The sequence below is a fragment of the Nelusetta ayraudi genome, unplaced genomic scaffold, assembly GCF_046127955.1.
Source record: "Nelusetta ayraudi isolate G7.1 ecotype Tasmania unplaced genomic scaffold, CSIRO-AGI_Nayr_v1 ptg000039l, whole genome shotgun sequence".
Lineage (NCBI taxonomy): Eukaryota > Metazoa > Chordata > Actinopteri > Tetraodontiformes > Monacanthidae > Nelusetta > Nelusetta ayraudi.
This window is the reverse complement of record NW_027466089.1, coordinates 1,952,035-1,962,627: the sequence shown is the minus strand read 5'-3', so window position 1 is coordinate 1,962,627 and position 10,593 is coordinate 1,952,035. Positions and strand designations below refer to the sequence as shown.

Here is a 10,593-nt window from a genome sequence, read left to right as displayed (position 1 = left end):
TTAGTTTCCTGCTAAAAAAAAATGACACCTAGTCGCATCCTTTGCATGCTTGTAATTAGGCAAAATCAGGGTTAAAGGCGCTTTAAGATGCCACACTGTAATGCAGTGAGTGACCCCTCCACTGCTAAAATGACTTTATTTTCTTCCTTTGTAATTGTGTAAAACTGGTTTTGAATAGACTGTTGAATGTGTACAATAATTTTGCGGAATATGGGACCAAGGTCTGAGGTTTGAATATCACAGATCGAATCCCCCATGGCGAGGAAAGCAGAAGCAGTACAGTTTCAGTACTCTGCCAGACACGAAGCAGACACGAAGGAATGATGAGAAACAGTCATGCAGTAAACAGCAACGACTGTGCAAACGCACACAAAATTGAGGAACTCTCCCTTCTCACTGGGATATCGTTTTATTTTTATTTCTCTGCACTGGTTTTGCTGAACTGGTTGCTTCTAAATGTGACACGCATACAAAATCTGCACTGTCAGTCATGTGATGCAAACATGCACCATGTGTTGGAGGACTACTTCGAAACAGTAAAATGGTGGATAATGGATAGCAAGAGCTATTTTGGTCATTATTTTTTTTTTTAAGAAAAAAAGAGGAAAAAAAAGTTCACTGAGTCTATGAGACCGGCATCATTCAAAGACGCCCAAGTGGTCCTGGACACACACACACACAGCAGGTGGAGCTACAAGGTCTGGGTGGTGACTGTGAGCGCTGCTCGTCTGGACGACGACGACGACGACGACGACCCTGAAGTGGCTTCAGCCGATGTAGATGCGGTGGAAGTCGTTTGCTCCGAAGGCGGCGTTGCACTTGGGGCACTTCCTCTGGCGCGTGTCGTAGCGCGTCTTGACGCACTCGAAGCAGAAGACGTGGTAGCACTTGGTCAGCACGGCGTCCTTCACCCGCGAGTTGCAGCAGGGGCATGTTAGACGAGCCTGGGGTCGGAGGGGGAAAGGGAAGGTAGAAACCATCAAATACAAAAAAAAAAAGGGAGGCATTCCACTGAACCAGTTGTGGAAAACAGCCTTGAGTGTAACTGAACAACATTGTAAAAAAAAATAAAAAAAAAAGAACAGAAAGAATGCTGCAGGGTGCAAGTGATCCTTCAGCAACACGAGGGCCTGGCGCCGTCCCAAATGGCACATCTTCACAAGTGCTGCTTTGTCACCAGTCGAGCACAACTAAGTCCTTGAAGCAGCATGTAGTGAAACAGGTCAGTGTTTGAGGTGTCCCTGCGGCCCGAGACAAACCTTATATTCATTAATCTCTTCGTTCAGGATGTCGTCTCCGTTGCTGATCTTCTCGGCTGGCTTCTTGGCCTTCTCGATCTTTCTCCTGAGTTTGGAGATGTCCTCCTGAGACACGCAGAGAGAACAACTGCTCAGTAATAATAGTAATGAAAAAAAGTTTGTGTTGTGTTTGTGCGTCACAGTCAATACAGGCAACAGCCTCAAGGCAAAAATGTTAGTAGACTGAACGACGATGTCGGGTTGAATGCACAGCGTACGTCACTATCGGCTATGTTGACAACTGGTAGATTTGCAGAACATAAAGCGTTCATTTTGAAGTGTATTCTGATGTGTTTAACTCCTGGACCTCGACCCTTATGTCGCCGCACTGACTGACACACGGCTTCAAATATCACCTGTGCCCGTCGCGCGTTGAAGGACTCTTTCTCTCGGGAAAGGCTGTTTTCGACGACTTCCTCCCTGACCAGGTTGAGTCGCTGCTGGACCTGTTCCAGCTGAATCCGGAAGTCCTCCGACAGCAGCACAGAGTCCTGAGCCTGCAGGAAAAAAAACACGGAGACAGTGAGTGTTTTGTTTTCCTTTCAATCAGACTGTCTCATTCAGATTCTTTTCTTGTTGAGGTCTGGCTCATCATTTCTAAATATTAAGTACAATTCCATGTTTCCCATAATTCCTGTTTTTGGGCCCATCCAGTGAAAGAGTGTAAAGTAGTGCATAGAATCCAAACCAGGACATAACAATCATCCAATTAAGTGTATAAATAAATTCAAGGTGGAGGCTTTGGGACACTGTGCAAAATGATGGAGAAATGAACTCCTGTTTTGAGTGACATATGAGGAAATAAGATGCTAGATACAACGCGCTACCTTGCGTTTGTTCATGTCCAAAGCTTGCGTGCGAAGAGCCAACTCCCTCTCTGCAGTATTGATCGTGCCCTGCAGGAGGCGCTCCTTCTCCTCAAGCTTCCTCACCACCTGCAACTGAGCGTCGACCTGCCAGAAAAATACAAAAAAAGACAACAAAATCAGAGCAAATCTAAAGAACAAAATATTTGTCATTAATGGTGATACATGTGACATAAGGCACAGAGACAAAACTCATTAGAGAGGAGAAAACAAGTAGAAGAGACCGGATGGTGCAATTTAAAAATATTTAGACTAGAAATCAAATGTATAAAAAAAAATAAAAAATGAAAAATTAGTTTCAGTTACCAGTTTAATTTCACTGATTCAAGGAACTTTAAGAACTTGGTTTCATTGCAAAGATACAACAACGACTTTACCTGCGTTTTCAAAGTGAGCAGCTGGTCGGCGAGCTCCTCCTTCTCCTCTTTCAGCAGCTTGTGGATCTGGTTGGACTTGATCCGCTCACTCATCAGCTTGAAGTTGGCGTCGTCCTTCTCCCGGAGCTGCTGCATGAGGCGGATGTTCTGCTCCTGCATGTCTTCGAAGGCCTGGCCCGTCACGTCCATCTCGCTGAGCAGAGCGTCCTCCTCCTGCAGGGCGGAGGAGGGAGGAGGGAGGAGGTGAGTGGGTGGAGGAGGAGTCAAAGGAAGAAGTGAGTGTTTAAAACACAAAGAACCCCCCCCAACCGACCGCACACCTGCTTGGCTATGGACAGCTTCTTGTTGAGGATGTCGATCTGCTCCTCCACTGAGCGGATCTTCCTCAGCGCCTCCTCGTCCGCCATCTTCTTCCCTTCCCTCCTCTCCCTCTCCTCCAGCTCCCGCAGTCTCTGGCGCAGCTCCTCTCCCTGGGTTCGGTGGAAGCAATCAGCCGAGTTTAAAATCACAGACTGGGTGGAAAACAGCAAGTTTTCACAGCGAGGCCAGGGAGTCTCATGGAGCTGAGAAACACTGATTCAAAGATCCCTTTTATCAAGTGCATGACCCAGCAGGGACGGCCTGGTGTCAGAAGCTGCGTTTCCATTACGATTTTTCCCAAAATTTTTAAAAATTTCGACAAAGTACAATTGTGATTTGAAGGTGTTTCCATTGAATGGCGTAAAGCCGTAAATTTCACAACATCTCGTTCCGCAAGATTTTACGAGAATTACATTTGCTTTTGTTTGTTTACGTTTGTTTGCGGTCAACAATGGTTGTTATATTTTTCTCTTTGATTACTTGTAAAAAATATTCCGTCTCCTCCGCCGTCCAAACACAACGCGCCAGTTTCACTTGAAGTAAACTGGTCACGTGATCATATACGTCACGCCCAGTGAAGCGTAAATGCGAATAAAGTGTTTCCATGACATTTTTGCGACATACCTCGATATCGATAGGCCTCATATGAGTGTAAAAACCTTTAAGCCATATTTGAGAAGTTTTTGAAGTTTAGGTGTTTCCATTACCAGTTTTTTTATTGCAATATTTAGGTTTTGTGCAATTCTAGGGGTCATGGAAACACAGCTACTGTGTTTACGCTGTTTGATGCATGCGTGTCTGTGGGTTGCTCGGCTGGTCACCTCTGACTTGGACTTCTTCTCCGCGGCCATGAGCTGAACTTTGTCCCTCTGCTCCTTGGGTGCTGAGCGGTACATGTCCAGCAGCAGCTTCATCTCCCTCTGGGACTCCTGGGCTTTCCTGCACAGTCAACGTTACAAGAACAGCTCAGCAAAGGCCCCAACTGTTCTGTATTATCCACTGGGGGATTCATCGACGGGTCAGAATCTGCGATTTGTGAACATTCTATGAAACACAGAAGGCCTAAACCGATGTATTGAAAAAAAAAAAAATCATTTTTCTAAAAGAAACAAGCAAACAGAAAACATCAACATCGACTGACGATTACAACAAGCATTACTTGAGCTCTGCTCGGACGATCTTCAGCTGCTCCATCTCTTTCCTCTTTGAGCCGCCGACCATTGACATCCGCTCTGCCACCGACTCGTCTGGTTGGTTGCTGCTGCTGCCGGGCTTCTCCTTCTCCTCCTTCACCGCACTGCTGCTGCTGGCGCTGCGGGTCGGCCTCTCCCTCTCCCGCTCCTTCTCCTTCTCCCGCTCCTTCTCCTCTTTCTTGACGGCCTCCCTCTCCTTCTTCTCCTCCTTCTCTTTCTTTTCTTCCTTCTCCTCCTCCTTGACCGCTGCCTCGGGCTCCGCTCCGGGCTCCCCCTTCACTGCGGCTCCTGCATTGACGGACGCGCAATTTTTTCAGTTTTAAATTACATTGAAATTACATGAAAGGTGAATAACTCCTGCTGAATATGTGTCCAATGTGCAGAAAGCCACCTGCGCTACTGGGCGTGGAGGAGCCGTTGTCAGGCTCTGCCTTGGTCGCAGGTTCAACTGAGACCGCTGGGGTCGGAGAGGTCGTCTCCTCCTTCACGTCTACCTCAGTGCTGGACTGGGACTGAAGGATGGCGTTGCCCTTCGAGGCACGCACCTGAAGAAACAGCACCAGTCTATTAACACCAATGCCTAAACATCATGTTTATTATTGTGAAAACTACAGTATCCCAAGTTGATACAGTGGATGTGCACAACGTGTTCTAGTTGTTTTGTTTTTTTTCTAAATTAGGGTGTTGTTTTTTTTTTTTATTTAGAATTTCTGATTAAGCTACGTGGGAAATGCTGGAATCATTTTTGAGGTTGTCTAGGCAGTGCTCCTGTACACTTCTTGTTTTACAGCACTTTGTAATATACAGGTTCTTAGTTTATTCCTATTTTATCTCCTGTTCTGTACTCTTTGTTTCCTGTATTTGTGAGTTTTACATTGAGTGCACGAATATCCAGCAGTCATTGCAAAAGGAAACACAGCAGTGGTCTCTTATACAACGAAGCACAGCAATCTTTGCTCCGCTGTACCAAGAGAAAAGCTTTTTGCTCGGTTTCTGATCCAGGACCGACCTGGTTGAGCTCAGCTTGTGTCTCCCTCAGTCTGATCTTGTACTTCACCACCTCTCCCTTCATCTGCTGGTTGTGGGTTTGTAGCGTGCTGATCAGGTGCCGCATCTCCCTGTTGATGGGACCTGGGGAAACGGAAAAAGGAAAAATCAGCCAGGAAAGGCGGAACCCGTGGCTGTACTGGCTCTGCAGTACAATTGCTGTGTGAAGTTGAAGATATTTATTTTCACTTACTGCTTAAATTACCTGCTTGCTCGTTAGCAGCCAGTGTCTGTTCAAACTCGATGCGCAGCATCTCGTACTCCTTCCTGACCTGCGCCAGCGTGTCCTCCAGCTGAAACACCTCAGTGCGCACTTTCCTCTGCAGGGCCACCTCATCATTCTGCGCACAGTGGAGATGAGAGTTAGAAAGTAAAACACTGAAACTCAACACCAACACCGGCGCAGACGGACACGCACCTCCATGTGCTCCAGCTGTCGAAGCCTCGCCGTCCTGGTCGTGTTGAGCCGAGCGCGGGTCTCATCTAACTGAGCTTTGAGGATCAGAGACTCGTTGTAGAGCACCGAGAACTGTGACTGCAGACAGCGGTAGTCTGACGTCTCTTTCACCAATCCCTCTGCTCGACTCAGTAGCTCAGCCTTCAAGAGACGACCACAGCTTTTTTCAGTACGTTTTCAGTAAAATGCAGCCAAAAGTATTTTAAATACATTTTCACTTTCAGTTAAGGGACCAACTCTGATATTCCCCTTCAGCTATTTGCATTGCAAATGTTGTAATTGTATTTCAATTAGAAGTGGAGCGCTTCTGAAAAGAAGGTGATCAGAACGTTTGAGACCTTCATGTTGTTGTTCTCCTGATGCACATTCTGCAAATCCTGCTGGAGCTTCTGCAGCTCAATGAGGCGGTTGTCGGCGAGCTCCTTGTTCTCCTCCATTTCGCTGTTCATTTCCTCAAACTGAAAAAGACACAAGGTCAACACTTATAGCGTGAAAAGCAAACATCGAAACGCTCGTAAAAATAGTTTTCAGGCCGTCTCAATTCCCACCTTTCTTTTGTTGATGGTGATGGTCCCACAAACACTGCTGGCCTCCCCACACACTTTGTAGCCTTTGCTGTTCACCTGAGAGAGATTCCGGAAGGTGCCACAATTGACTTCCATGTAAACAGAATATTGGACGTGTAAAGCACAGAGACACAGGCAAGGAGCACATACTCACCCGCTCCAGAATCTCAATCAGATGGGCGTTCAGTCTGTTCTCTCGGCGGCGGATCTTCTCCATGTCCCACTGGAGCTCCTCGATCAGAACCTGCAGCTCGCTGACCCGTTGGTCTGCTTTGTTGATGGCACGGCCCAGATGTCGCGACTGAATGAGGGAAAAAAAAAAAAAAAAAAAAGAGAGCCTGAAAACCAAATGCAATAAAACACTCAAAGTGCACTGCACTTCTCGGGATACGACTTGGAAATACAGTGTGGTAAAAAAAAAAAAACATCCACACACACGCACAAACTTATCGATAATGTACTTATTTACAAACTTAGCTTAGAAACTTGGCACAGAGCAACAAGTGTCAGACATATTCGGCTAATGAGTTCACTCATAAGGCAGCAAAACCAGAGTCTTGAACAGCTATTTTTTTTCTCAAAAGGATTTTATTTTAAAACACTGGACGTAAGGAACAAATTTAAAAACACAGGACGTTTCGGTGTCCATCCAAACACCTTCATCAGTTGGTTTGGTCCACAGGAAGTTGCTCTGGCAGTTATAGACACATAAGGGTCACATGACTGAGGACAATTGACAGCTGTCATGTGACCCTTCATACGAAGCGATTCCCAATTGGCAATGTGATAATCGCAATTAACAGAAGAATCAATTTTTTCCCCCACCCCTCGTTTCTACCAGCATTTTGATGGCGGCCGATGAGGAGTCTACTGAGGAGTAAGAATGGACAACACGTACCTCACTTGTCATTTGACTGTGCTTCTGCTTGAGGTCATCGGTCAACTGTTTCAAACGCTCATTCTCACTTCTCAGGAGGGAGTTGAGCTTGGAGGCTGTCTGCCACAAGTTGGCCTCTGCAGATTCAAAGAACAAAAACACAGCTCGCGTCTTTTAAAACATACAAACAAAACCATTCGTTAAAATCCTCGTTTATCCAGCATTGACCTGCTTTGGCACAGGAGATACTCTGAGATCATCAATGTGTCTCTGAAATGACAATCAGGTGTTTTCTGTACCAACAGTCTGGGAGCACTATCATCACTTCAAGCTACGTACAATGTGATGGATGAACAAACACACAATCTACTGCCTACACAGGAAAGTCATTTGTTACTTTTCTTCATTGACATTTTCATCTTTATCGTAGTCTTTCTGTCATGGTCGAAACCTCACAACCAAAATAATGTCTTTGCTCCATTAACTTGTGATAATCATGGCTAAATATATTAACTGTCATTTGCAAGAAGCAGAAGTTAAAAGATGATCTTCTCACCAGGGCTGCCCTTCAGATTCTTTCCATTATTTTGCAAATATTTAGTCAGCCAGTCTTTACAGTACAAAGAACAGACATATAATTTAAAAGAAGTGTTCATCAACATGCATGTCACTGACTAATATAACAATGTATTTCAAGATAAATAAAGAACAGGCTGGTGTAACCACAGTATTGATTTTAGAGCCTTATCCATTGGCTTTGCGATTGAACCTACGTGCTTCCGAGTCTTGCTCTGCCTTCAGTTGGTCCACAGTGCTCTTCAGGTGCTCGCAAATATCCACAACATGAGTGGCCTGCTTTTGGCTGGATTCCACCCTCTCCTGCAGCTCAGCCTCCATCTCCTCACTGCTGCTGCTGGCAAGTGTGGCCAGGAAGGAGTTGGTTCCTTCCCCCTGTTGGCCTAAGATATATTGTCAGGAAAGAAGGGTTAGGCTATTATTTTAACTTGTGGCACTATATGTAAGCATGTTGTTGTCTATGTCAGCGAGGTCTTCACCTCTGTCCTTGGCCCTCTCCTGATTGGAATCGCCATCAGGTTCCGGAGTGTCAGGTTTTAGGCTGCGTCCGTCCCCTGACAGAGACTTCTCAGATTCACTGCTTGCTTGGTCATAACGTCTGATGATGAGTTTGATATTTTCATCCAACTGTTGGGGAGAGATTAACAGTTTTGAAAACAGGTTGGTAAAATAGAGAGTAACATTAATTTGTTCTCTTTACTGTTGTGCCTGAAGTTATTTACCTGATTCCAGTATCTGTTAAGGATCAGCAGACTGGCATCATCTGTGGCCTGGCGTGTCTCCAGCCTTTCAACTCGCTCTCGCAATTCATCTTCTATAACCTGCCAAAAAACACATCGTGGATATTGTTGTCACCAGCTGAGCATGTTAATGACAAGTTTTAGAAAATGGAAATTGCACATACCTGTCTTTGGTCAAGGGCTTCTCCCAACTTTCGGTTTTTAGCTTGGAGAGCTTTGATGTCTTGTTCCTCCTGAAAAACAAGAAAACAACCACGGATTTATTATTTTTTTCAAAAGGGAAAAAAAATAAACAAAAAACAGACCCAGACAACAGATATAATATGACAACTATAACAACAATGTACTGCCTCTTACCGAGTTAGACACTCCACCTAGTTTAATGACCGTCTCCACAGCCGTGCTGCCCCCCGCAGCTGTGCTGATACCGGGTCCTCCGTCTTCTCCTTCCCTCTCTCTCCGTTTCTCGGGCGGTGCACCGGAGGAAGAGGAGGCTCCGCAGTCTGCAGGACGCTTCTGTCCCGACATCCTCAGATTCCTAAAAGGACAGAAGGAAATCATTAGATTACCAATGTGTAAATGCAATAACATTTAGCAATGGTAAAATTCGTGTTTTTGCTGAATGAGTGACTCATGCTAAATTAAACATGGTCTACTTTAATGTCCATATTCACTCTGAAACCGTGTTCTAGTTAGCAGGGAATAATACGACACATTTCGATTCATCACCTCACAAAACCATAACAAGCTGACAGTTTTGGTAAAGCTAACGGTAGCCATTTGCTAACGTTAGCATTGCCGCAAATACTCATACGAGCCCAAGGTAAACATAAAACTGTTTACATGAAAGAATATTGATAATAATTAATATCCGCAAACGTCAACTAACCGAAAACAAGATGGAGCTTTTCCTTTTTTAAAAAATATACAGAACCAAGAAAAACTATAACATTTGTGTCGGCTTCTTGGTCATCGGAAACGGAAGTATCAGCGCAAAGGTAGAATAAACGTTACACATTAAACAGCGCCCTCCACGGCTTCGGAGGAGATACTGCTGCCAAGCTGATGCCAAAATCTTCTATTTCCCCCCCTCCTTTTAAACTCTCTTTTAGAATACACTTCTGTTATTCAAATAATGTTTTATTCATAGTATTTCTTGTTTATATGTATGTATAATACATTAAATGTAAATATTGTACGTTTTCATTTATTATTGACAGTACTTTGGTTAAATGTGTGTGTGTGTGTGTGTGTGTGTGTCTGTGTGCACACGCGCCCTTGCATTTGCAGTTGTTGCAAAGGTCAAGAATACAGTTTCAAAACCCTGTAAATTGTATTTACAAGACAAAGTCAAGTAACTGCTTACATCAGATAGATTACACTGGTTGGACCACAAAACCTGTGGATAGCGTTTGTTCTGTCTGCTTTTATGTGATTATCACTTTTAAAGTCTTTGTTTTTATCTTTCATTGCTAAGAACCTGGCTTCGTATAGATAAAAATTATTGTCCTTATTTTGGACACATGTGAAAGGCATTTATGGAGAAGTTGCACTCCTTAGATAATTACTGTTAAGTCAGTAAGTCTGAAGTCAGAATGTTTAAGTTGATGATGCTGAAAAGTAATAAGGAATCACGTAACTGCTAACTTTACAATAGTGTTCATTAACCAAGATTTATCAGCTGAAACATACAGCTGTATGGTCATGATGTAGAACTGGTTATTCATGTACTGTGACCAAAACAACCTGTGCAATTTTTTAATTACTGCATACTTGATCATGCACCAGCTTATCTCAGTAGCAATTGTTCCTCTCTGAACGCCCCCCCCCAACACACACACACACACACACACACACACACACACACACACACACACACACACACACACACACACACACTCGCAAACCATTATGTAAAACCAGCAGATCATGGACAAAGACTGAACACCGATAAGAGCAATTAATGTACATTGCCCTGGACTGGGTTCAGAGTCTAAATTGTGCAAGGTTATAGATCTACCCTTGTTTATCAGTCTGGGTACCCCTCTCTTGTGTTGGCCTGTGATCTTTGCAAACTCTGACTTCCCGTCTGTCATATGAGAACTGTATCGCAGCTATGCGTAATGTGCAACGAACAGTTGGATGCACTTACCAAACAAATATGAGAATGCTCAAATGCATATTTTGTTCAAATCAATTTTGAATGGGTCAATGAACCACAGCATTTAGTTATAAC

At 44.3% G+C, this 10,593-nt stretch overlaps 1 protein-coding gene across 2 annotated transcripts; it reads right to left on the bottom strand.

Annotated features, from left to right (window-relative positions):
• Nucleotides 1-390: 390 nt before the first annotated feature.
• rnf20 (ring finger protein 20, E3 ubiquitin protein ligase) lies at nt 391-9,402 on the bottom strand. Of its 2 annotated transcripts, none has more exons than XM_076033003.1 (22): nt 9,247-9,402; nt 8,715-8,895; nt 8,522-8,590; nt 8,340-8,438; nt 8,097-8,244; nt 7,815-8,000; nt 7,063-7,178; nt 6,319-6,465; nt 6,147-6,221; nt 5,937-6,056; nt 5,560-5,739; nt 5,335-5,482; nt 5,104-5,225; nt 4,486-4,639; nt 4,061-4,382; nt 3,723-3,840; nt 2,862-3,011; nt 2,542-2,754; nt 2,126-2,251; nt 1,655-1,795; nt 1,260-1,364; nt 391-944 (listed from the first exon to the last, which is right to left on the bottom strand). In XM_076033003.1, the coding sequence occupies exons 2-22, from the start codon at nt 8,883-8,885 to the stop codon at nt 768-770; spliced, it is 3,087 nt and encodes a 1,028-aa protein (XP_075889118.1). In that variant the 5' UTR covers nt 8,886-8,895; nt 9,247-9,402; the 3' UTR covers nt 391-767. The 2 variants fall into 2 exon arrangements, with proteins under 2 accessions (XP_075889118.1, XP_075889119.1); XM_076033004.1 differs by having other exon boundaries at nt 5,347-5,482.
• Between the last annotated feature and the right edge of the window lie 1,191 nt (nt 9,403-10,593).

Excerpts from the sequence above, each read along its gene's own strand:
- rnf20 (XM_076033003.1), bottom strand. The coding sequence starts at position 8,885 with ATGTCGGGACAGAAGCGTCCTGCAGACTGCGGAGCCTCCTCTTCCTCC. Across the intron at positions 6,057-6,146 it reads TCACCATCAACAAAAGAAAG|TTTGAGGAAATGAACAGCGA; the intron begins GTGGGAATTGAG and ends TGTCTTTTTCAG. Across the intron at positions 2,252-2,541 it reads TGCTCACTTTGAAAACGCAG|GTCGACGCTCAGTTGCAGGT; the intron begins GTAAAGTCGTTG and ends TTTTTCTGGCAG.